The following is a 23701-nucleotide window of genomic DNA, read 5'->3' as shown; positions in this document are numbered from 1 at the left end:
AGTCAAATTTCTCCCAGTACCTGATGTAGGAGTTCCTTTGTCTTCTGGATAGAGTTAAAAATGATAAGGCTACGGAGCTGAACATTGGTAGTCGTAGAAGCAAAAATTGGGTCTGCTATTTAACGACGGTTATGAAAATTCCACTAGGCTATCAAACTAGTTTTAATTTTTTTCATTTCGCCTTTCTCGCTGACAGATTTCGATATTTTTCTTTGCGCCCTCCGCTCTTAGTATTAATTTGTGACCCATAATGAGTGTAGTTTGTTTTTTTTAGTTTTATTTGGACAAGATTCGAAAAGCATATATTCAGAGTAGTACTAATGGAATACCCTGGCTGCTTAAATATTAATCAATTCAGAGTATCTAAAGAATATCTTTATTTACAAACAAGCACATACTTATATTAAAATTTATCTTTTAAATAAAAAAACATAAACAACATAAATGGAGACATAAATAAATAAATAAAACCTTCACAATAATTATATAATTTAAGTTTTTTTCCTTGCCAATAATATCATTATGCACTTGTGTGCCTTTTTAATAAAACAATATTTTAAAATTTATACTTAGTAACACGTGAGAAAGTAGTATTGCTTAACAACATTGAGCATTTTCAATTATACCTTGAAAATACATACATTTAAATACTGATGAAAGAAAGAGAGGTTAAAAAATTTCATTTTGACATACTGAGTTTATTTCTTTTCATAGAAAAGAGACAATAAAAAAAAGACATTTGTTTACAGTTCAAGGTAAATACACCGTTGGTCAGTCCAGCTGACCACCTAGTAACCCTGTTTCATTTAATAAAAATATTGGCCTTAAGGAATATTTATAGCGCTCTTCATACTGTTGTGCGCCTTAAGTTTGCGTCCTGCAAACTTCCATTTAGCAATAACATTATTAAAGACTTTCCTCAAACTATACATTGAGCCACCTCTCTTTGTTAAAATAACTGACAATTGTCCTAGCTAATCAAGGTTCGATAATAAAAGTTCCTTATGAAGAACTTTTTTCTTGGAATTGAGCGGAATTGCCGTCGGAAGAGTAAGAAACTGGTTGGAAACTCGCGCCTTCAAAAGATGAGCTGTATGATTTTGATTGAGCAGGTTGGAATGATACAGAGTATGAGGTTTCAGGTTGGCCACCCCTCACAGACTCTACATTGTAACTGTTTTCTTTTGGTGATTGCTGGCTGTACGAAGAGTCGCCGTTTCTGTCTCCGGATGCTGATGGTATGTATAGAGAAGAGCTACTTCCTCCATAAGAAGATTTGCTGCCAGATCCACCATTGTATTGTCGTCCATTTTCATTCACTGAAGGATTGTATAAACTGGTGGCTTGGTTAGCGGCACTGGCATAAAGGTCTCCATAACTGCTGCCACTGCCGGGACCTGAATTAACTGATAGAATACTGCTTGCTGCTGCGCTGTTTCCGAATCCACCACTGCTGGATCCAAACGAGCTACCATCAGAACCATAAATACCACTGCTGCCGAGATCAAAAGAGGCACCACTTCCACTGGAGCCAGGATAAAAGCCACTAGCAGGGCTACCACTAGATCCATAAATTCCACCATTTCCAAAGCTCGGAATATTGTATAAGCTGCTACCGCCTTCACTGCCAGAGAAGAGTCCACTTGAACCTGCCTGTGAGCCGAATAAGCCACTTCCGGGGCTACCGCCAGATGAGAATAATCCACTGGATGGGCTGCCGCCAGATGAGAATATGTTACTTCCAGAGATACCTCCTGCTCCGAATAAAGCACTGCTGTCGGATGACCCATAAAGATTGCTACCAGAGCCTGTAAAATGACCAGAGCTGGCGCTTTCGCTAGCGTAAAGACCACCATTGGATGACACTGCATTTGGGCTGTAGCTGCCAAAAGAGCTTGCCGCTCCAGATGATCCTGGGACAGTGTTTCCAGCTGCTTGCAAATATTGTGGACTTCCTCCTTCTGTTCCGTAATAAGGTTTGTAATATTTCTGTAGTTGTCTTAGAGGTACTGAAATAGCCTTGTAACCATTAGGACTCATGAACATGGGCTTGGATCCATATTCACCGGTATAAGACAATCCGCCCATGGATGGGTTGTATACTGGCTTGACGAATTGTCTCCTGTTCATGAAGGACTTTACCCAGTGTTTAACTTTGTCTGTTAAACCGAGGGAAGGTGGTCTGTACAGGTTTCTTATCATGTTTGAGTACCCACCTCCAGTGCTTCCTGAATTTAGCATTTGATATCCACCGCTACCACCATAAATTCCTCCCATGCCAGAAGATATCAGTTGCGCCATTCCACCCTGTCGGAATTCTGCCTCCTCTGTGTCAGTGAGGTTTAATTCTTGAGCATGAGTTGCCACTAGTGCAATTGCCCACACGCAAATTGTCAGTAAAACCTGTAAAAAAATTAAAAAAATTAATCAGTATATAAATACAAGGGAGCTATCAGAAGTATGCGTTTGATTAGAGCGCTCTACCACCTGGTCGCTATCGCTCGCCAATCCCAATAATTATTCTTTGTTTACTTCGCACCAAATTATAATGTATAGAGATTATAAAATAAGAAATACGCAATAGTTTATAAAATAAGCTACGAGAATATTAAACAGAAATATATATTATAAATAAAAGTTCTGTAACTGTACAGTGACTCTTGATTTCATACTTGATTTGCCTTCACGAAAAAGGAAATTAAGATTCGGAATTTATAGTAATGTAAACTTGTTAATACTGCGAAATTTTGATTCAAAATGTTTCATTATTTTAAACCAAAAATATCGAAGATCCCGAGTACCAAGTTTTTCCGTTCATATCATAATTTGAAAAAGAGAGTCTAAATCAAAACTGGTAGATAATATTTCGCAGTTTTAGAATATTCCATGCTATTTCTGGATACGGAATGTGATTCAGTAAAAATAATTAAAAAAAATTCTTAAGGGATCAAAAATAATCCGATTTTTTAAATTTACATTTTAATGTTCTCCAATTAATGCAATGGAAATTAATGTCAATAAATTGACATTTATTTTTCCTTCGCATTTTCTTTTTTTTACTTCAAGGTCTATCACATAAATGAAGAAAAAAAATTACTTCTTAATTCAGGCAATTTTTACAAGTACTTTTTTTTTCTATAAATAAACGAAAAATTAATCAGCCAAAAATAATTTAATTAAAATCTGCTTATACCACAATCATTACATCAAACGATCATTTTTTAAGTGTGTTTTTTTATTGACAAATGTAAAGTAAAGTAAATTTAAAAAAAAAAAGAAAAAAAAAGTCTTAAACTATAAAGGGTATTTTGAAGAATCCGGAAAAATTACGTGTCTCAGAAACAACAGAAAATGGAGCTCTGTTTAAATTTTATCTTTTCTCAAAATTGAGTATCACGCTACAATAACAGAGGTAGGGAATAAAATAACTTTTGTCAGTTAACGAACAATTTGAACGTATTTTTTAGTACAAAATATAGAATTCAAATATAAACGTATTTTATACAAATTAGTTCTAGTTTTACAACAATCGTACTATTTTACGAACTTATATGAGAACCCTGTACTACCGTTGTAAAAGTTTAGCTTATGCGAAATTCTTTATTCTTACATAAGTCGCGTCATCTTCATCAAAATTTTTTTTATAAATAATCTCCTGAAATAAATACTTCTTTCCTCTTCTTTACAACTTGTAGACATAAAAATTGTTCGGGGGTAAGTTTCTGAATAATAAAATAAAGATAGTGGATTCATAAATTTCACACCTGAATTCCGACTGGTGGGTCCTTTTCGTTGGGAAAAATTTAAAAAAAAAACCCCAACCTAAAGTTAGATCTGAACTGAAGGTTTATTCATAAACCTGGCTAACCTATTTCTCATACTTTCTCAATGAAATTCTCAACTGTCCTTTCACCAAACCTGATTCGAGTAGAATCATTCATTCTCGTTCAGCTAATTTGCCCCACGAGGGGCCCCCCTCACCTTTACAAAGAATGAGTTCTAATTTTAACTCCTATTAGTAACCTAAAAATCGTCGCACGACATAGTTACAAATCATGGATTGGAATATTAATCAGCGGAAGTTCGATCCCGAGGGGTGCTTCTAAGCTCACAAACAGCATTTTTAACCTCTTTTTCGTAAGTTTTGTGTGACATTCCTGTGAGACCCACGAGAGCCTCGTAGCTCAGGTCAAGGTCGATATAATCTTATTTTAATTCTTGACCTTTATATTGATTGAATTATTAAAAGTCGCCTCCTTTTTTATATTTAACTTCGCGATCTTTAAGAACCGGAACCGAGGTGAATGATCTTCCTTGTCCTTCTGTAAGTCCATCCGTCTCTGGGTTATGATGTCAGGAGGACAGCATTCCAATCTAGTTTAACGCATCTTCCACACACCCACCGTTTCTTTTCTTACCGGCAGACGATATTTTTACATGCTTGGCGAACTCCACTAATTACTTCTGCCATCTTTTTTATTTTCCTTTCTTATCGTTTGGCCATCAATAGTTAAAATGCGCGTTTAATGAGGTAAGTTTCTCATGCGCAACTGTTTTTTTCCACTCTTTTTACGAGAGTGTAAAGTTTGAAAAATAAATAACATTGACACGTTTTTTCAACAGTTTAGCAGCTCGTTTTTATTGTTCTCAACCTCCAATTCTCATAATTTGATCTTAACTAAAAATTGGATTTTTAGTAGCTGAAAGCTATTGTTTCTCAATGGTGATGGCTTTTAAAATTAAAATATCGAAGAAGTAGCTCTCATAATTTCTGCAAGAAATGTATCAAATTTATCGTTAAAATTTGGCAAAAATCTTAAAGCTACCCATTATCCACAAATGCTTTTCATATCTGTTTAAGCTCTTAATGGAAAATTAGAAAATGATTTCGAAAATGCGTCATTTATGTAATCGTTTGCTCAAAAATGTGTATTCTTTTTTCAACTTGTAAGTACTGTTTTTCGAAAAAGTTAAACTGAGTTAAAAAAATAATTAACTTTAATGGATTTAGGTTTGATTAACTTAAAGGGTTTGAAACTGCTTTATAAAGTAGTGTACTGAAATTATTAAAAATGTGTTCTTCAAATTTGTTTGTGTGAGTTAAGTATGTTTTGAGGCTTTTTTATGCTTTGTTTTGAACCTTTTTTATCTTTTTAAGAATTAGATCTTTATAATGCTCACTAGAAGACGAAATTACTTATGTAATGTAAGGACATAATTGCCATCAATGGCCAAACTCTCTCAAGTTAATTATTGTCCTCAATTTATTAGATATGAAGTTATATATTTGTTTCTTTTTTTTTTTCCTTTCTGAAATTAGTTCAGTGCTGTCAATTAACAAGCGTGAAGTTAGGACACTAATCCCGGTTTATAAAATAAATGTTAATTTCATAATACAGATATCAGACAAATGGATATTTTATGCAAAATATAGCATCCATTCCTTGAATCCTTTTCTTTTTAATAATTAATTCATCAAATCCTTATAATCCATCATAAAATAATTAAGAAAAATATTAAAACTTGTTGTCGATTGTAAATGTGGAAAAACTCTGCTCTTACAAGAAACGTATCTCGAACACATTCTATAAGAAGCATGTTGAGACTTTCGAACTTTAATACAACTAAATTAAAACTTTAACTTTATAGGACTCAGCAAATTTTACACAACTGATTATTGATGTAGATTACTATGTAACCTCAAAATTATCTTTATTTGCTTTGTCAAATTAAAAATAATGTTTTTAAAAAGAAAATCAAAAAGAGTAAAGTTGTTTTAAAACTACTCAGTAAAAAGCGAAGTTAATGATCATTTTCTTCCGAAGTTAGTGATCAAATTTAACTTTCAGTTTAAATTTTAGTTAATGAATGGAAAATGTCACATTGTGACAATGTTTGGAAAAGAGATTGTCCAATATTAATAGTACAAATTGTAACAAAAGTATGCAAATTCATATTTACGGAATGAAAAAAATGTTATGAAACTCTGACGAATTATAATTGAGGATGCTCACATTAGAAACATCAAAATCTTTTTAATTTCCCGGGTAAAAAGAAAGAACTATACACCTTCGAATTGTTTTTTAGGAATTGAATCTGGTTTTGATCTTATTTATTTTGCATTTCTCAATAGTGATGCGCCAAGTTTTAAAAATTTATTTTTTCATTTTTTCTTCAATATAATACAATACTCCTTATCATATTAGTTTGAATTCATTTTTGACAAAGATTCTAAATATAGGGAAGTGGATATATGAAGCTCCCTGATTAAACTATTTTTTAAATATTTATAATTTATTTATTAGTTTATTTATTTTTCGTTTACTGTCAGAACACATTTATTTTTTTAAATAGATTATACCGCAAAAATTCGCAAAGTCTTGTTTATTTTGTACAACTTATTTTAATTGAATATTTTTTCTGAAAACTGATTAAAATAAAATTTATTTAAAGAATATCTATAACTGATTTATTTACAGTGCTTATAAAATTGCGACATCTTTGTCAATTTTAAAACGGTTAGCAGCATTACAAAAATTATAAAATTTACATATTGTCTCATATTTTCATGGAAATAAACATTAACGAGATTTATAAGACCTGGAAATTTCCCTATTAGAATAAATATTTACATGTATATGCATATTTATATTAAAAACGTATTTAATTCAAAATTTTTAAAATTTTGCTCCGTTATTTATATTTACTTTCATCTCTTTGCAAAAATTTAAAAATTACACTTTCTGTAAAAAAAAAAGAAAAAAACTATAAATGTGTACTTTTGTTTCATTTATAAACTCTGTATTTTACATTTAAATTTTTTTTGTTAAAAAATAAATACATACTTTTAATTCAATTAATAAACTGTGCAAATTTAAAATATTGATTTTCTTCAATTATTAAAAGAACCAAACAGCGCGACGGCATTTTATTTTATAATTAATCTAGAACAAAACTGGAAAAAATATTTGATCAAAAATATCTAATTGCTTAATACTTCTTGCCTTCCATATTAATTGAAATGGGTTGCAAGTTAAGAAAAAAAAGACCATTATCCTTATGGAGAGAGACTGTTTGCATATAAGTGCACGTCAAACGGATACCAAGGTCCCACCTCAGAAGTATATCAACATCGCCATCTCTCATTTAAAGAAACTGATAAAATAGCACGTCACCATAAGACGCGCCATTTTTAGTGGTCTAATCAAATCCAATACTCTTGCAACGTCCTATAGTTGCTTCTTTTTCAAGAACGAATGTTCTCCTTATTTATCGAAATATATCGCCAAGTCTAGGATTCCAGTATAAATGCGAAACTATAATCTTTATTTATTTATTTTTAAATAGTTTTATGATATATATCGTAAAAGATAGAACAACTTAAATTTCTATGTGACTTGTTTAACTTTTAAAAGCTTTTATATTGTTTTTGCTAACATATTTGTATAATTTGATTACGAAGTAAAAGGGAAACTATATGCAGTTGCGGATGATACCTTAAACCCTATACCGCAATGCTCTTTTCTTAACGTGCAACGGAGTTTAATTTGAGAAACTTTTAGAAAAAATATATATTAGTGTAAGAAAAATTTAATAATAAGATACTTTTATTTTCAATCTATACTTTTTATTTGATTGAGAAAAAAATGAAGGCGAAAACTTTTCCAATATCTACGAAGTCAAAGGGGCAAAAATTTGAAATTAATATTTAATTGCTTTATAATGCATTTGATGTTTTTAAATTTAATTGTTTATTTAATGCTTCCCAGTATTTTTCAGAAGGGTTACCAAGTTTCAAAATTTAAATTAAATTTAGTGTTATCCTTTAATAGAGTTTCGTTTCGTTTAATATAATGGTTTACGGTTGTAGTTAATATACAATGAGGTTAATATTTAAAAATCAAATTATTTGTTTATCTGAATAATCGTAACTTACATAACTATTTATTAATTCTAATAATCAAATATTAAATTATTATTTATTACATAAAACGATATTTCTAAACAATTCGGCAAAATATGAGAGCGATAAGAACACTTACAAGCAAAATAATTTTCCACGGAAAATAAGATAAGAATTCAATAAAACATCTGCTAGACCGAATAATTCAGTGTCCTTTGTAAGCGAAATTTTTCGTGAAAATCGTGTTAATTGAAAACATGTTTGAACTAAAGTAAATATATAGAAGCTCGTGAGAAATAGATCAGAACTTTTTATTCAGTATTTTTAACTGCATGAGAAACTGCATGCATTGCTTATAACAACAATTCACATTTCAATTCTGCTCTTATCTCGCATCACTAACTTCCTTAAAAAAGTATTTTTAAAAAAAAAATTCTACAAAAAAATGTCAGTTTCAAACATTTAAGAGAATTTTCCATTGTTTTTTTTAATAAGAAAAATATTCCTGATAACAATTAAGATTAATACTGAAAAAGTATTACGAATAACAATGTTGATGAAAACAATGCTATGGTGATCACTAACGGTGAAAGATCCAATTATAGATATATCACATTTGAAACTTGAAAAGGTGTTTCATAACTTAATATCTGTCTAAACTTTTACTTGGAAGCTTCAGCCAATTTTAAAGGTTTTACCGTCGGTTATATAAAATGAAAAGGTATTCCTGACATAACAATAAAATTAAGATCCTGATGATAATAATACTGACTGATTTTCGGAAGATCCAATTATGGCTATATCACACCTGAAACTTGAAATGACGTTTCGTAACTTAATAACTCTTTAAACTTTTACTTTAGCCAATTTCAAAGGTTTTACTGTTGGTTATTTAATAAAAAAATGTTATTCCTGATAACAATAAAACTTAGATCCTGGTGAAAATAATGCCAACTGATAGATGGTAGATCTAATTATGGCTATATCACACCTAAATCTTGAAACAGTGTTTCCTCGCCACCGGCTGGTAGCGATAAGATAGAATATATTAGTTACAAAAATATTTACAAGAACAGTGAAGACTTGAAAAAGTTATACTTTTATATTATAATATATAATTGTTGCTTCATAATATATATTCGAATAAATATAGTTTTCCTTCAAAAAAGTTAAAATCCATGCAAATATGTTTCAGTTTGAAAAATTTAAAACTAGGATCGTTGGCTGCAATATGGATAACTGACGTCATTATCAGACGTGATTTTTTTTTTCATTTATTTTATTTTAGTAGTGTGTTTTGGAAACATATTTATTTCTCTTTGTGTTAAACCTATAGTTATTTCTTACCTCCTTGTAAACAAACAAAAAAAAATTCTCTTTCAGAAAGTTTTCTTCAATTTGTATCTTTGTAAATGAAGTTTAAAATGGATTTAAAATTTGAACGATCAATTTACACAAATAATAACATGTATTACTTAACATGTAAACACAATCTTAATCCAGGAAAGATTAAATCTTAACATATATCCGTATGATATTATTTGCACCATGATTGTCCAAATAGAAAACCGGCATTTAAAAATCAATCATTTGCTGCAAAATACCAATGACGAATTTTCATCATTTGGTTACAGGTGATTGATACCGAAATGATGAATTTTTATCTTTTTGTTACAGGTGATTGATCGTGGAATGACGAATTTTCGTTATTCGGCTACAGGTGATTGATTGTGAAATGGCGAATTTTTTTTTATGTAGGTGGGTACATGTTAATACTTAATCTTTCAGATACGATTTTAATAAAAAATCATTTAAAATAGGCATATTTAAAATAGAAAGAATTGAATATAAATGAATAAAAAAGTGAAAAAAACTTTTGTAAGTAAAATTTCATAGGTTCAAAACTATGAATAAAACATTCCAGTTTTTAGTTAATCGAAACAAGTAAGTCTACTTCAATTTTTTTTAAATTTATTTATTTAATTTTGTGACAAGTAAAAGAATTTTGAAATTCTAGACTAAATATTTTTCAATTTTAATAAAGAATCTCGTAATAATAAAATTTATTTCCTGATTTTACTGTAATTTTTCCACTTTAATTCAAGAGTTTCTTTTCTTATTTCATTTTACACGATTATCCCATTAGAGAAGCTTTAGTTTACGGTTAACACAGAAAGAAACCAAATTTCATTCAATATAAAATATTCGAACTGTAAATACCTAATGAATGCAATGTTTATAATTCGAACGTAAAAACTTTTAATTTTTAAAATCCTATAGTAAGAATAAGTTATCATACTTTTAATAAAAAGAGCAAAATCTGGTTACAATTGGACACGTGCAAGCGGCGTCACACGTGGGGGAATCGTGGCATTTGTTCATGTCATGATTCAGCAGCCTATCAGGTTCGACTCATACGTGTGACGTCGCTTGCAAGTATCCAATTAAATCTAGTCCAAAAATTTATTCAGCGTGATAATAAACCGAGCCTAATAGCTGAAACGTTGATACGCCAAGCACAACCACGTGATTTCATCAGTGTTTCTTTTCTCGCCTTGCAAGTATCCAATTATAATCTATTGATTGCAGTTTATTGGCTATAACTTTATTAATTCTAATGATGAGGAATTTATCTTAGATATTAAAAAAAAAAGATTATGCTGATTTACAAATGAAAACATTATGGATCTAATATAAAATTAGATTGTTGATTACTTTTTATTTTAATGTCTCAGCATTTGTGAACATGAAAACAAAAACGTGGAGGGGGTCAACTTTTTCATAAATGCTTGTGAATTGCTTACACTTAAATTTTCCAAAATAACTCTGAATATTTTTCTAAAAAAATTATTGGGTAAGAATCTTAAAATTTAATCCTTGCATCCAGGCTTTTGGAAGGTAAAGACAACAAAATACATGAGATAAAACAGATAGTTTGAATAATTACTTCCTTCTATAACAAATAAATTCTCGTCTCTATCATTTTCTTCACGAACTAAGTTCATTTGAATTTGTCTTTCGCCCCATTCACTAAAAAAGGCGCCATTATACAAACTGGTATTGAATTTCCCTCCAATATTGCTTCCTATTTTTTATCGACTTATCAAACAAAGATGGATTTGAATGTCAAAAAGCCATAAAACTGCATGATTTTTACCGTGGGACAAAAGTCATTGTTCTTTAATTTATTATTTAATCCGTCATTTAATAATATACAAAATAGAACAATAGCTTTCTTTATATTTAAATAAAAGTTAAAAATAACATAATTTTTCTATTCATAATAAATGAATATTAAAAGGAAAATAAATCAATACTGTTTGAAATTATACATTATAAATAAGACTTCTTTCTCGAATAAGTTTACGTCCGATATTTATTTTGTTTTAAATTAACCTCAAATTATGTCATAGATACAATAAATAAATTCATTAAATATGTCGCCGCAGTTTGGTAATCTCGTACAGAATTTTTTCTAAAATGCTTTAGTCTTTATCTCGATTTTTTGGAAGGTTTAATCTGACCGATTTGCAAAACTTATTTCAAGATTCTTAGTTGTAATATCTAATTATTGTAAACCAATACATATAAGACGACTTCTGTCGCTAAAATGGAAGTTTTCGATTCATATAGTTTATAAAACTAATATTATTTCGTGTATTCAATAGATCAATCTACCGAAAAAATAAACAATTAAATAAATAAAACGTCGCAGTTCCGCAATTTAAATAGTGAAGAATTTTCTCTGCAATGCTTCATTTTCGACTCGCTTTAGAAAAATTCGTCTGCGCAGCCGGAAAGCATCCATCAGCGTAAAATGTACAGTGCTGGAAAAAAAAAAATAAACGGGCTACCCAAAATAACTTTTGGTCTAATAATCCGATTTTCATGTTCTAGGACTTAGTCTTAATGGTTCGAAGAGGTGACATCAAATATGCTAATTAATTAGTTACGATATTTTAAGTTACGAAATCAGACAAGAACAAAAAATACTATTTTCTGACAGATTCGGATTTTTCTCTCCCAAAATACAGGAGGCAATGGTAAGTCTAGGAAATATGGCCCCTCAGTTTGGTCAGGAAAGCAATACAAAGTTTAGACCTATTACTATTAATTTTACTTTTGAGTTACTTTTGACCCTATCTCGAATTGAAAATTTTTTGCGCAATGCACTTCGGGGTTTTTAGTTAATCCATCAAATATATTGTAAACTAATACTCATTAAAATAATAAATTGTAAATCAGATGACTTCTATCCATAAACTGTAAGTTTTCGATTCACAAATCTTTCCTGTGCATAAAATATACATTACTTCTTATATTCATTAAATCAATCCATGAAAGAAGACGTCACCAGTTTGGTAATCTCGTATGAAATTTTCACTGTAAAGCTTCATTATTTCATAAACTCGCTTGAAAAAAAAAAAAAAGATTCTTGCACTTGGCTGGAAAGCAACTCATCTGCGCAAATTTTCATCGAGACTTTTAGTTAACTCATTAAATTATTATAAACTGATACTGATTAGAATAAGTTATAAATCAGACGACTTCTGTCACTAAAATATAAGTTTTCGATTCATAAATCTTTCCGATACCGAAAATTCATATTACTTAGTGTGCTCATTAGATCGTTTCATGAAAAAAACGTCGCAGTTTGGCAATTTCGCTGAGAATTTTCTCTACATAGCTTCATTTTTTCATTGACATGCCGGAAAAAAAATTTCCTGCCCATCTATTTTTCAAAATTAACTTCGAGATTTTTCGTTTACTCTTCGTTTTATTATTTACTGTTACTGACTAAAATAATATATAAGACTACTTCCATCGGTAATATATAAGTTACTGCTTAATAGTTTTCTCATATAAATCAAACTAAGATTATTTCCTAAATTCAATAATCCGTTTATGTAGACTTCGCAGTTGGATAATTTTCTATGATATGCGCAATGAGTTAAAAATTATTACTGTTTGTGTTTGTAATACATAAAAATTGACAATATACAATTTTGTTTAATTATAATGTAAAGTTTTAGTTTATTTTCTTCCTACCATCCATATTTTATACATTCAATAAAGAAACAAAGTTCGGTCATTTGATTCGGCTAAGATAGAAATAGGTATATATAGTGTTAACGGAGGAAAAATTAATCTGCGCAGTCCGTATGTCATCAGATTGTGTTAGTTTACCTCGCGATTTTAATAATTAAATGATTAATCCACACCAGTGAACACTAAATCAATGCTGATAAAAAAATGAAGACAATTTTTTCCAGTAGCCTTATTCAATATCCCTTTCACACAAATGAAACTTACATTATTGTTAGATCAATCATATTTCGCACTCCTTCATTTCCTCATAGATTTACCGGCGGAAACACTTGGTATGCCAGATAACAATTAAGTATCATCGATTTACTTCGAGAAATGTGGATAAAAGAATTATTAAACTACTAATACTCATTGATTTACTTCGAGAAATAGGGTTAAAAGAATTATTAAACTACTAATACTCATTAATTTACTTCGAGAAATAGGGTTAGAAGAATTATTAAACTACTAATATTCATTAATTTACTTCGAGAAATAGGGTTAAAAGAATTATTAAACTACTAATACTCATTAATTTACTTCGAGAAATAGGGTTAGAAGAATTATTAAACTACTAATACTCATTAATTTACTTCGAGAAATAGGGTTAAAAGAATTATTAAACTACTAATACTCATTGATTTACTTCGAGAAATAGGGTTAAAAGAATTATTAAACTACTAATACTCATTAATTTACTTCGAGAAATAGGGTTAGAAGAATTATTAAACTACTAATACTCAATAAAGCTATAAATCATAAATACTAATAACACTTTTTTCAGTAACAAATAATTTCTTATCCAAAGCTTTTGCATGAGTAATTCCATAAAAAAAAATTTCGAAAGATTTATCATTAAAGAATAAATAAAAGCGATTATTATTTATCTTAAAGCCTTATTAAATATATATCTTTTAAAGTAATTATTTTTGAGAGAATAATATACTTACGCTACAGTTTTAAATTTCTTAAAAATGTATCTCGTTGCGTAATATATTCAAACTATTTCGTGCATGGCATTTAACAATACGCATTTATTACAGCTAAATACTTTTCTTAAAAAAATTACCTTATTAGAACTAATAATTTCCAAAAGTTAAGTAGTAACAATCTGATATGCGCAAATCATATTATCTTTGAAATTGTAACGTATTTTTAAAGTAATATCCCACAGTTTCTTTTTTTTAAATATTTTTTTGGAAGATCGATAGGAGATTTATAAATTGATCTTTTAACGATGAAATTATAATGATGAAATTTATAATCCTAATTTTGTTCACCTTTAACTTATTAGTAGGCTGTCACTTCTAACAACTTTTTACTACTTTGATCATGTTATACACTATTAAAATTAAGAGAAATTAAATGCACTTTAATTTAGAAAGTTGTAAATAAAGTATTATACTATATGATGCATAATACTGTATTCAAAATATTTTTTCTGTTTTTAAATCGTTAACATTCTTCTGAAAAATTCGAAACGCATAATATAAAAGTAATTTAACAATAGATAGTTTTAAATTAGTTCTGTATTCACATAATCTGTGTTACACTATGTATTTTTACATATTTATAAATAAATCTTCCGTTAACTTTCACTTCTAAAAATAAAAATAAAATATGCGAATAAAATTCAGAAGTAAAGTTAGAAGAAAAATATTTGAAGTTGGAAAAGTTAAAATTAGTTTACAAGTTTGATCAGAAATTAAATAACACAAATTAAGTAGTAACTAAAAAGAAAACAAAACCCGTTTATTAGTAATATTTTAATAGTCGGGGAGTTTGCACTTATGTCACTATTTGAATTTTAGTTTTAAGATTATTATAATAAATTTATTAAACAATAGGTTACTGTATAATAAATCTATCTATTAAATTTAATAAATCTTGCGTTTTTCATTATATATTTTTTTTCAATTTTTTCATAATATCTCATTTACTTAAGTTGAATATTTTTCCCCGATGATATTTAAAAATATGTATGAATTGAAATGGATAATTCCAAGCATAAATTTTATTGAAAGAAAAAAATAAAATTGATTTATTCATTCGGAAAACAATTATTTTCAATGTATTTTAAATAATTAATTTGTTTAAAATTGAATCAATGATTGAATTTTTAACATTTGTGAAAGTGTTTTGTATGAAGAATACACGAAAAATGTAAATGAAGGCTCTTTCTATTTTTTTCCCTTAAAATAATGAAATTTGAAAGAACAATCAATATAACTAAATCTGTTTCTTACTGCCACAGATTATTTTCTTTCGTAACTTAACTTAATTTCGTAGAAAAATAGTAAATATTATTCCACCGTAAAATTAATAATATTCCATTGTAAATTCTTGAAAGGAATTTTTCTTAAGGAACTTCATTCCAATCAAACTTTTTTGTACATATTTCTCCAATGCAAATTTTTTTTTAAATTAATTATTTTGCCTAATGAAGAAGTTAATTCCGCAGCAAAATTGTTAAAATAATTTCCTTTAATAAAGAATTTATCAGCATAGAAATGGTTATTATAATATTTCGCGGTAGAATTTTTTGGAGAAAGTAGTTTTACATAATGAGTAACATAATTCCAAAATATTGCTTGAAAATGGGTGTTTTATCAGGAAAATTATCCCCCCGAAAAAACCCGTATAATTCCACAGTAAAAATTTTTGAAATTAATTACATTTAATAAGGAACACGTAATTCCGCAATAAATATAATTAAAAAAATTTATTATAATGAATTTAATTTTATGGAAAATGATTTATATTATTCCACATTTGTACTTTCAAAAAAGAATTTCATATAAAGAGAAATTTAATTCCACTATATGACTTGAAAAAGATTTTGCAACGGAAAACTTAATTATAATGAAAGTATTTTCTTAAACTATTTATTTCATGTGAAGTATTCCATTTAATGAAAAACTTAATTCCATAATAAAGTTATTTGAAAACAATTTCCTCGAATAAATCAATTCCATGCAAAATTATTTATATTGTTCAACAATAAAACTTTTTAAAAAAGAATTTTATTTAAAAAGGAACTTAATTACTTTAAAAAATTATTCTGTAGTGATTAAATAAAAATATCCTTACCTTTCCTCTTTACAGAATAAATCATCAATTACAGAATAATACATTTTCAATTGAAAATATTTTTTATAATATTCTACCAAAAAATTTCATTAACAACAGCATTTCGTTTAATAAAATTAGCTCATTTAATCTTCCAATAAAATAGTTTAAAAATAATTTCCCTAAAACCATTAATTCTACAGAAAATCATTTATATTATTCCACAATAAAACTTTTTAAAAACGAATTTCATTTAAAGAAAAACTTAATTCTGCAGTACTGTATAGAAAATAGTTATTCTGCAATAATGAACTTTATTTTTAAACAAATAGTTTTTAATATAAAATATTCCCCCAGAAATATTCATTAAAAATATTTTATTTACTGACTCTAATTGGTCTAATTCAACAATAAAATTGCTTGAAAACAATTTCCTTTAATAACTCAATTCTATAGATAGTGATTTATATTATTCAACAATAAAACTCTTTTAAAAAATTTACTTAAAAGGAAACTTTATTCCTCAATATTCCTTTTGAAAAGAAGTTATGCTACAATGATGAATTTAATTCCTATAAAAATAGTTTTCTATATTTTTCCACAGAAAAATTCATATAAATTCAATTCATCAATTCGGAATTTAAATAATAAATAGTTTAATGATGTTAATTGGTTTAATTCAACAATGAAATTATTTAAAAACAATTTCCTCCAATAATTTATATAATTCTACCATAAAACTCTCGAAAACTGTTTCTTAAAACGGAACTTAAATTCCGAAACATTATTTAAAAAAGGGAAAAAAAAGAAAGAACGTTATCCTACAATGATGAAATTAATTCCAATGAAAATATTTTGTTATATTATTCCGCAGAAAATTGCTTCAAAAAAATTATTCCTTTTAATAAAGAATTTAATTTCACAATAAAATAGTAAAAAGAAAGTTTCTTTAAATGTTGAAAGCAGAAAAAATTTCTTAAAAAGATATCATTTCATGACGAGTTTAAATTCCACAACATAGATTCTATGTAGTCATAAAAAGAGGTAACAGTGGCTCACCTTAAGCGAAGAGAAATGCATGTTGCTTCTTGTGTGTCTGCTTCCGAAATGAAATGAGCAGTCACCTTTTTCGTATAACCTGAGCCACCAAGTTCAATGTCGATACTTGTTTTGTTCAATCTCCTCTCAGGAACGATGTTTTTGAAGCACGTTCTTTAGGAACCGGGTCGTCGTGAAAAAGAGGTCAGATTCAGAACTCCCGGATCGAATCTGATGCCGACGTTTTACGTCTTGTTTACTGGTTGGGTACTCAGAAAAAGAGGGTTTCACACTGGGAGATGATGGAATTTAACTTAAACACACAGTCAGAAGAGAGAGAAACAATGGAGTGAATTTAGAACGTTTTCCTTTCTATTCCAATTTCAGTCATTAGAAAGGAATATTTTTTGGACCATTGATTCTGTTTTTTAGTTGATACAGTGTTTTTTTTTTTCCCCTTTCAAATTCGCATATTCGAGAACTGACTGTTCGACCATTGACAAGTTTCCCCGACACGTTTGTCACTGTCATTGAAAACAACTCATTAAAATTACATCACGTGTTCTTGTTGATTAAGAAATTTTTCAAGTTCCTCTTATAAGTTTTAAGCGTTTAGTAATTCAGATTTGTATGTTACAGTCAATATATACGACTAGGCATTTTATAGAATGCTTAGACATTGTATTGAATGCCTAGACACTATACAGAATGCCTAGGCACTGTACAGAATGCCTCGACACTATATAGAATGGCTAGACACTATATAGAATGCCTAGACACTATATAGAATGCCTCGACACTATATAGAATGGCTAGACACTATATAGAATGGCTAGACACTATATAGAATGGTTAGACACTATATAGAATGGCTAGACACTATATAGAATGCCTCGACACTATATAGAATGGCTAGACACTATATAGAATGGCTAGACACTATATAGAATGGTTAGACACTATATAGAATGGCTAGACACTATATAGAATGGTTAGACACTATATAGAGTGTTTAGACACTGCTAGTCATTGTCTACAATGCCTGACACTTACAGCGTACGAAATATGAGAATTATAATATTCTTCGCCTAGTCATTGCATAGAATACTTAGGCATCCTATCAATTCATAAATGATCTTAGGCAAAGTATATAGTAGGATAATCATTATTTAATTTGCCTAGTCATTATATAGAACGCCTGTAAGTTTTTATTAGTCATTCTACAGAATTCATTCTAAGAATACTAAATCTGTAACAATTTCTGAAATAAAATGTTCCATACGTTTGGCTCCAACTACCATTCCACTGCCCAAGTTCTTACCTTGTTCCAAGTTCTACCAAGTTCTTGCCATTTCTTATCTTGCGGTCAATTTTTCAGAATTCAGACCAACAAAAAATTATTAATATTTTTTAATTACACTTGAAAATAGTAATTTTCAAAGGAACTGTGTCTATTTATAAAATGCGAGAGGGCTAATTCCCCCCCCCCCGCCCGGTTCCGTGATCCCTGGAGCAGTCTGTCACAGATGCAAAAGGGAGAGCAACCCCATATTCAGTATACGCGTTTGACAGGATTTTCAGAGACCATACCATTGGGGTCTGGATATTGGGAATCCGGATCACCACACCTTAAAGTTGATACCTGGAAATAAAATTATTTATTACCACCATAGAGTTGATGCCTGTGAAAATAATTATTTATCCCCACACCATATAGTTGATATCAGGGAAAAATTATTTAATACCACACCTTAGAATTGATACATGGGAATAAAATTATCCATCTCCACACCTTAGAGTTGATACTTGGAAATAAAGCTCTTTATCCCCACCACTCAGATTTTATACCAATGAATGAATTTATTTAATTGAATCGAAATGAATTATTATCGTCACACCTTAGAGTTGATACCTGGGAATAAAATTATTTATCACCATACCGTGGAATTGATACTTGGGAATAAAATTATTTATTACCTCACCTTAGAGTTGATACCAGGAAATAAAATTATTTATCACCATACCTTATAGTTAATACCTGGGAATAAAATTATTTATCATCACACCTTAGAGTTGATACATGGGAATAAAATTATAATGAAATTTAATGCAGCTTAAATTAAAGTCTGGCGTTATTTACGTATAAAATTTTAATTATCTGAAACATGACATGAAATCTCTTTCCACCCCTCAGAGTTTAATTCAGGAGGAGTGGCATAGGTAGACTAACCTATGCCACTCATCACATGAATTTTAATGTTTTTCGTCTCGCCCTTCTCACTGGTGTTTTACCAGATTTCAATATCGTTTTTTATAACTTTTCAATATCGTTTTTTTTTCATCCTTAAATATCAATTTGTAACCCCCTAGTGTGTGTACTTTTTTTACTTCATTATTAACAAGGAGTATAAAACGTGATAATATGTATAAAACGTGAATTACGTTATTTGGTGAAATGTGACTATTATGATCCACTCTGTATAGTAACTCGGAACTAATTGATTTTTTAATCATTCATTATGAATAATGGTAATAAGACTTTTTATTTATTTTATTATCTCTTAATAACTTATTTCGTACATTGAAAATATTAACATGAGACTTTTTATCCATCTTTCAATGATTAGCATTATAAAATATGTTTTTTTTAATATTGTTTTAATTAGAATTCTTTAGAAAAAATTGATAGATTCTAAAGAAATTACTCATGAACGTCAAGTTACGTTGGTTGCCTATAAACATGAAAATAAGCCTGGTCATGAAAACACGAAGAAACCAGATAAGTGCTACGTTTTTATTTGTGGTAAAATTGTCTGCAATCTACGCAAATAATCAGTGCATTTTTTTCAGATGATATATAGTTTTAAACTCTTATTAGTTAAAATGATGAATAAAAATTTATTTTAAAGTTTTATTGAATAATACGATAATTGAAACAAGTTATCAAATATAAATATTAGAGTTTTAAAATCCTATCAGTGAAAAATGGCATAAATGGGCACGTGTTGAAGAGCCACAACACCACAAGATATTCCACAAGAAATAAATTCATTTCGTTTAAATGACAAAGTGCTCAAAGCATCTATACTCCATAATAAACAAACTAAATTTATTTCGTTGAAATTGCTAGTTCTAAAAGCAACAATTACAAGAAATAAATTAAATCCATTTCTTTTAAATGGCAAATGCTTAAATCATCAATATTCCAAAAGAAATAAATTCATTTCGTTGAAATGGCTAATGATAAAGACATTAATGTTCTGCTTGAAATAAATTATAAGTATTTCATCTAAATGCCACAAATGAGCATGTGCTAAAACTATCTAGATTCGACATGAAACTAGTGTTAAGTAGCTTTGTTTAAATGTGAAAAAATGAAATGAGCATGTGCTAAAACCATCTAAATTCGTGTTTTCACTACAGCGCGAGAACGCGAGATTCTCGCATATTTTTTTCTTTTCTCGCATTAAAAAATGATTACCGCGAGAAATTCGCGCATTCAATAAACCAATTTCAAAATTCGCGAATTTCTCGCATTTTGAAAAAAATTTCTCATTGCGCCATTTAGAATAAAATCCGTTACATTTTTCTTCCTGGATCTTTCATTATTTTCAACATCTGCCCATTATCTAGCTTCCCTATTTACCAGTATTGTTCAGAACCTTTAAGAACAACAGAACACCATCCCTCCAAACCACGAAACCTCTTTCAGAACGCATTTCTCAGCAACCACGTGTTTACCGTAGTTAAGGTTTCTCCATGTAAGAAGTTCAAATTTTTTGCCCATTAATGTAAGATGGACAAATACCTTGTAAAGGCAATATCTTCTACTCTGAAATGGACAAATGAAAATGAAACAAACGTGGGTAGAAACGATCAAAACGAAACAAACACTCATTTGAGCAACCTAATGAGAATAGCTGATGAAAAAGTAGATGTAGAACATTTTCCATATGATGATGCAGCAAAAATATTCAATGCTTTAAAAATTAGAAGATGTTAAAAATGTATTATAATTAAAGAAATGATTTTTTTTTTCAAGTCTCTTTGTGCTTTAGATTTTTAGAAATCTCACTTAACTTTTTGAAATCTCACCCTGTTTTTGAGAAAGGGTGAGAAATTCTCACCCATTTTTTTTCTGCGATGAAAACACTGGAAGTAGCTTTGTTTAAACGCCATAAATGAAATAAGCACGTGCTAAAACTATCTAAATTCGACGTGAAACTAATGTTAAGTAGCTTTGTTTAAATGTGAAAAATGAGCATGTGTTAAAACCATCTAAATTCGACATGAAACTAATGTTAAGTAGCCTTGCTTAAATGCCATGAATGAGCATATGCTAAAACCACCTAAATTCGACATGAAACTAATGTTAAGTAGCTTTGTTTAAACGCCATAAATGAAATGAGCATGTGCTAAAACCACCTAAATTCGACATGAAACTAATGTTAAGTAGCTTTGTTTAAACGCCATAAATGAAATGAGCACGTGCTAAAACCAGTGGCGTAGTGAGGGGTGGGCAAGGGGGGTCATCATGCCCCGGGCGCTACTCGCAAAGGGGCGCCAAATGGTCCGCAAAACAAAAAATTGTAGGATAATTTTTATTATAATTGATTTCTGGAAAATATATTTTAAATTTAGTGCCAGTGTAATATAATAAATGCTAATTCGTAAATAAAAAGGAACTCTAATAGTCTAAATAAAAGTGTAATAATATATTCATAATGGAAATGGCACGTCTTTTCTACTGGCAGGACTGACTCGACCTGTGTCTGTCTGCACTTCCTTATAGCATCTACGCTGTGTGGTTACATAAATTATCTCCTCCTTTCTTGATTTGTCTGATGAAATAATATGTCATAATGAATATTTGCTGTGTACAAAGTACAAACATTCTTTCTTTCAGAACACTAATTATTTTTATTTCTATAAACGCTATGTAGCTTACGCTTGTTATTTTAAAACGATAACAACAACACTCTTATGTACTTATATGTACAGTCACTGAAAAAAATATCCCGAAAATAACAACTGAAGGATCGTCTATTTTTTAATATAGATACTTCTCAGGCACAGAACAAATACAGCGTTTTGTCGTTTCTAGGAAAGAACACAAACGCCGTATTTGTTGTGTGCCTGAGAATTATCTGTATTAAAAAATAAATAATTCTCTAATTGTTACTTTCCGGATACTTTTATCTGTGGCTGTACGTATCCGTGCAACTTGCGACAGGTTGCGGGAGTCCGCAACAAATTCGAGAAATACTCGAAATATTAACGTTTAAGTTATTTTGTGTGTGTATTTTTCAGTTTTGCGCCCTTGTCATCGCGCTCTGCTTAGAATAAAAATGAAATGTTATGAAATATTAAATGTTATAAGTTTAATGTTAGCATAAATTATAGTGTATATTTCACTGTGTTCACCTTTCAAGTTCAAGGCATTCCTGGTAAGTAATAAAACAAATAATGAGGCCTTGCTGAAAAACTAGCACTTCAAGATGATACAAATGTAGGAAACCTATTATCTTTACTTAGACTTAGCTCAGTTTGATCCGCTACTAGCAAATCATCTTAAACATGCCACAGAAAATCCAAAAACTGTCTCATATTTGTCAACACAGATTCAAAATGAATTCATTCATCTTCTGACTTCTACAGTTCGAAATCAACTAATAAATGATATCAAAAGAAATAAATATTATAGACTTCTGTTTGATTCAACTCCTGATATCTCTCATCGAGAACAAATGTCCCAAGTCGTTAGGTTTGTAGATGTTGATTTTAACAATAAAAAAGTTTCCATCCACTACTCTTCGACTGAGCCAACGAACTTCAGGCAAATAAGGGACATCAAAAATTTTTTCGTCCAAATCTTGTAAAAACTGCCTGAACTGTCGTTGATTTAGTCCTCTGCTCCTTATAAATTTTACATTTTTAATTATAGGTAGCATGACATGGTCCATTTTTAAATGCTTGGATGCCAATGATTCCTGATGAATTATACAGGGAAATCCCACAAAATTTTCTGATGTTTTCTGTTTTAATTTAGTTACAACGCCCGAATGATTGCCAGCCATGGCAGTAGCGCCATCCGTAGTTGTGCTGTTAAGTATATTCCAGTCGATGATTCCGCTTGCTGCTAAGAAATGTCGTTACTGTCTACCTCTCTCGCTTGTCTAGGCACGCGCTGCCCTTGAAATTACTTGTAAATGTAGTGTGCACATTTTAAAACTTCCGTAGAGGAATCGAGTGAAGTCTAAAAGCTCTAAAAAAACACTATTCTCCTTTCTGTGACATATCGCGATCGCGGGCCGTATATTTGACATGACTGGGCTAGAGAATATAGTAGAAGTATTTGAAAAATTAGCAGAGGACACTACCACTACAAGTGACACTACCACTACAAGTGACACTAGCAGTGAAGCTACAATTCTGTTGCAAAATGTACTAACTTTTAGTTTCATAACTTCAGTTCATTTCTGGTATGAAATCTTAAGGAGGAATGATCGTGTGCAGCTAAGATTACAAGATCCTAGACTGAATTTTAGAGAAGCGTTCCATGATCTTGAATCATTAACGACTGAACTAGCCGAAATTCGAGAC

At 29.6% G+C, this 23701-nt stretch overlaps 1 protein-coding gene across 1 annotated transcript; it reads right to left on the bottom strand.

The window, feature by feature from the left end:
- Positions 1 to 362: 362 nt before the first annotated feature.
- LOC107451253 (uncharacterized) lies at positions 363 to 17371 on the bottom strand. Its single transcript, XM_016067296.5, has 2 exons — positions 17120 to 17371; positions 363 to 2403 (listed from the first exon to the last, which is right to left on the bottom strand). The coding sequence occupies exons 1-2, from the start codon at positions 17138 to 17140 to the stop codon at positions 1003 to 1005; spliced, it is 1422 nt and encodes a 473-aa protein (XP_015922782.2). The 5' UTR covers positions 17141 to 17371; the 3' UTR covers positions 363 to 1002.
- Between the last annotated feature and the right edge of the window lie 6330 nt (positions 17372 to 23701).

Source organism: Parasteatoda tepidariorum, chromosome 9 (assembly GCF_982258835.1).
Source record: "Parasteatoda tepidariorum strain Cologne lab strain chromosome 9, Ptep-v5.0, whole genome shotgun sequence".
NCBI classification, from domain to species: domain Eukaryota; kingdom Metazoa; phylum Arthropoda; class Arachnida; order Araneae; family Theridiidae; genus Parasteatoda; species Parasteatoda tepidariorum.
This window is presented reverse-complemented; position numbering and strand designations above follow the sequence as displayed.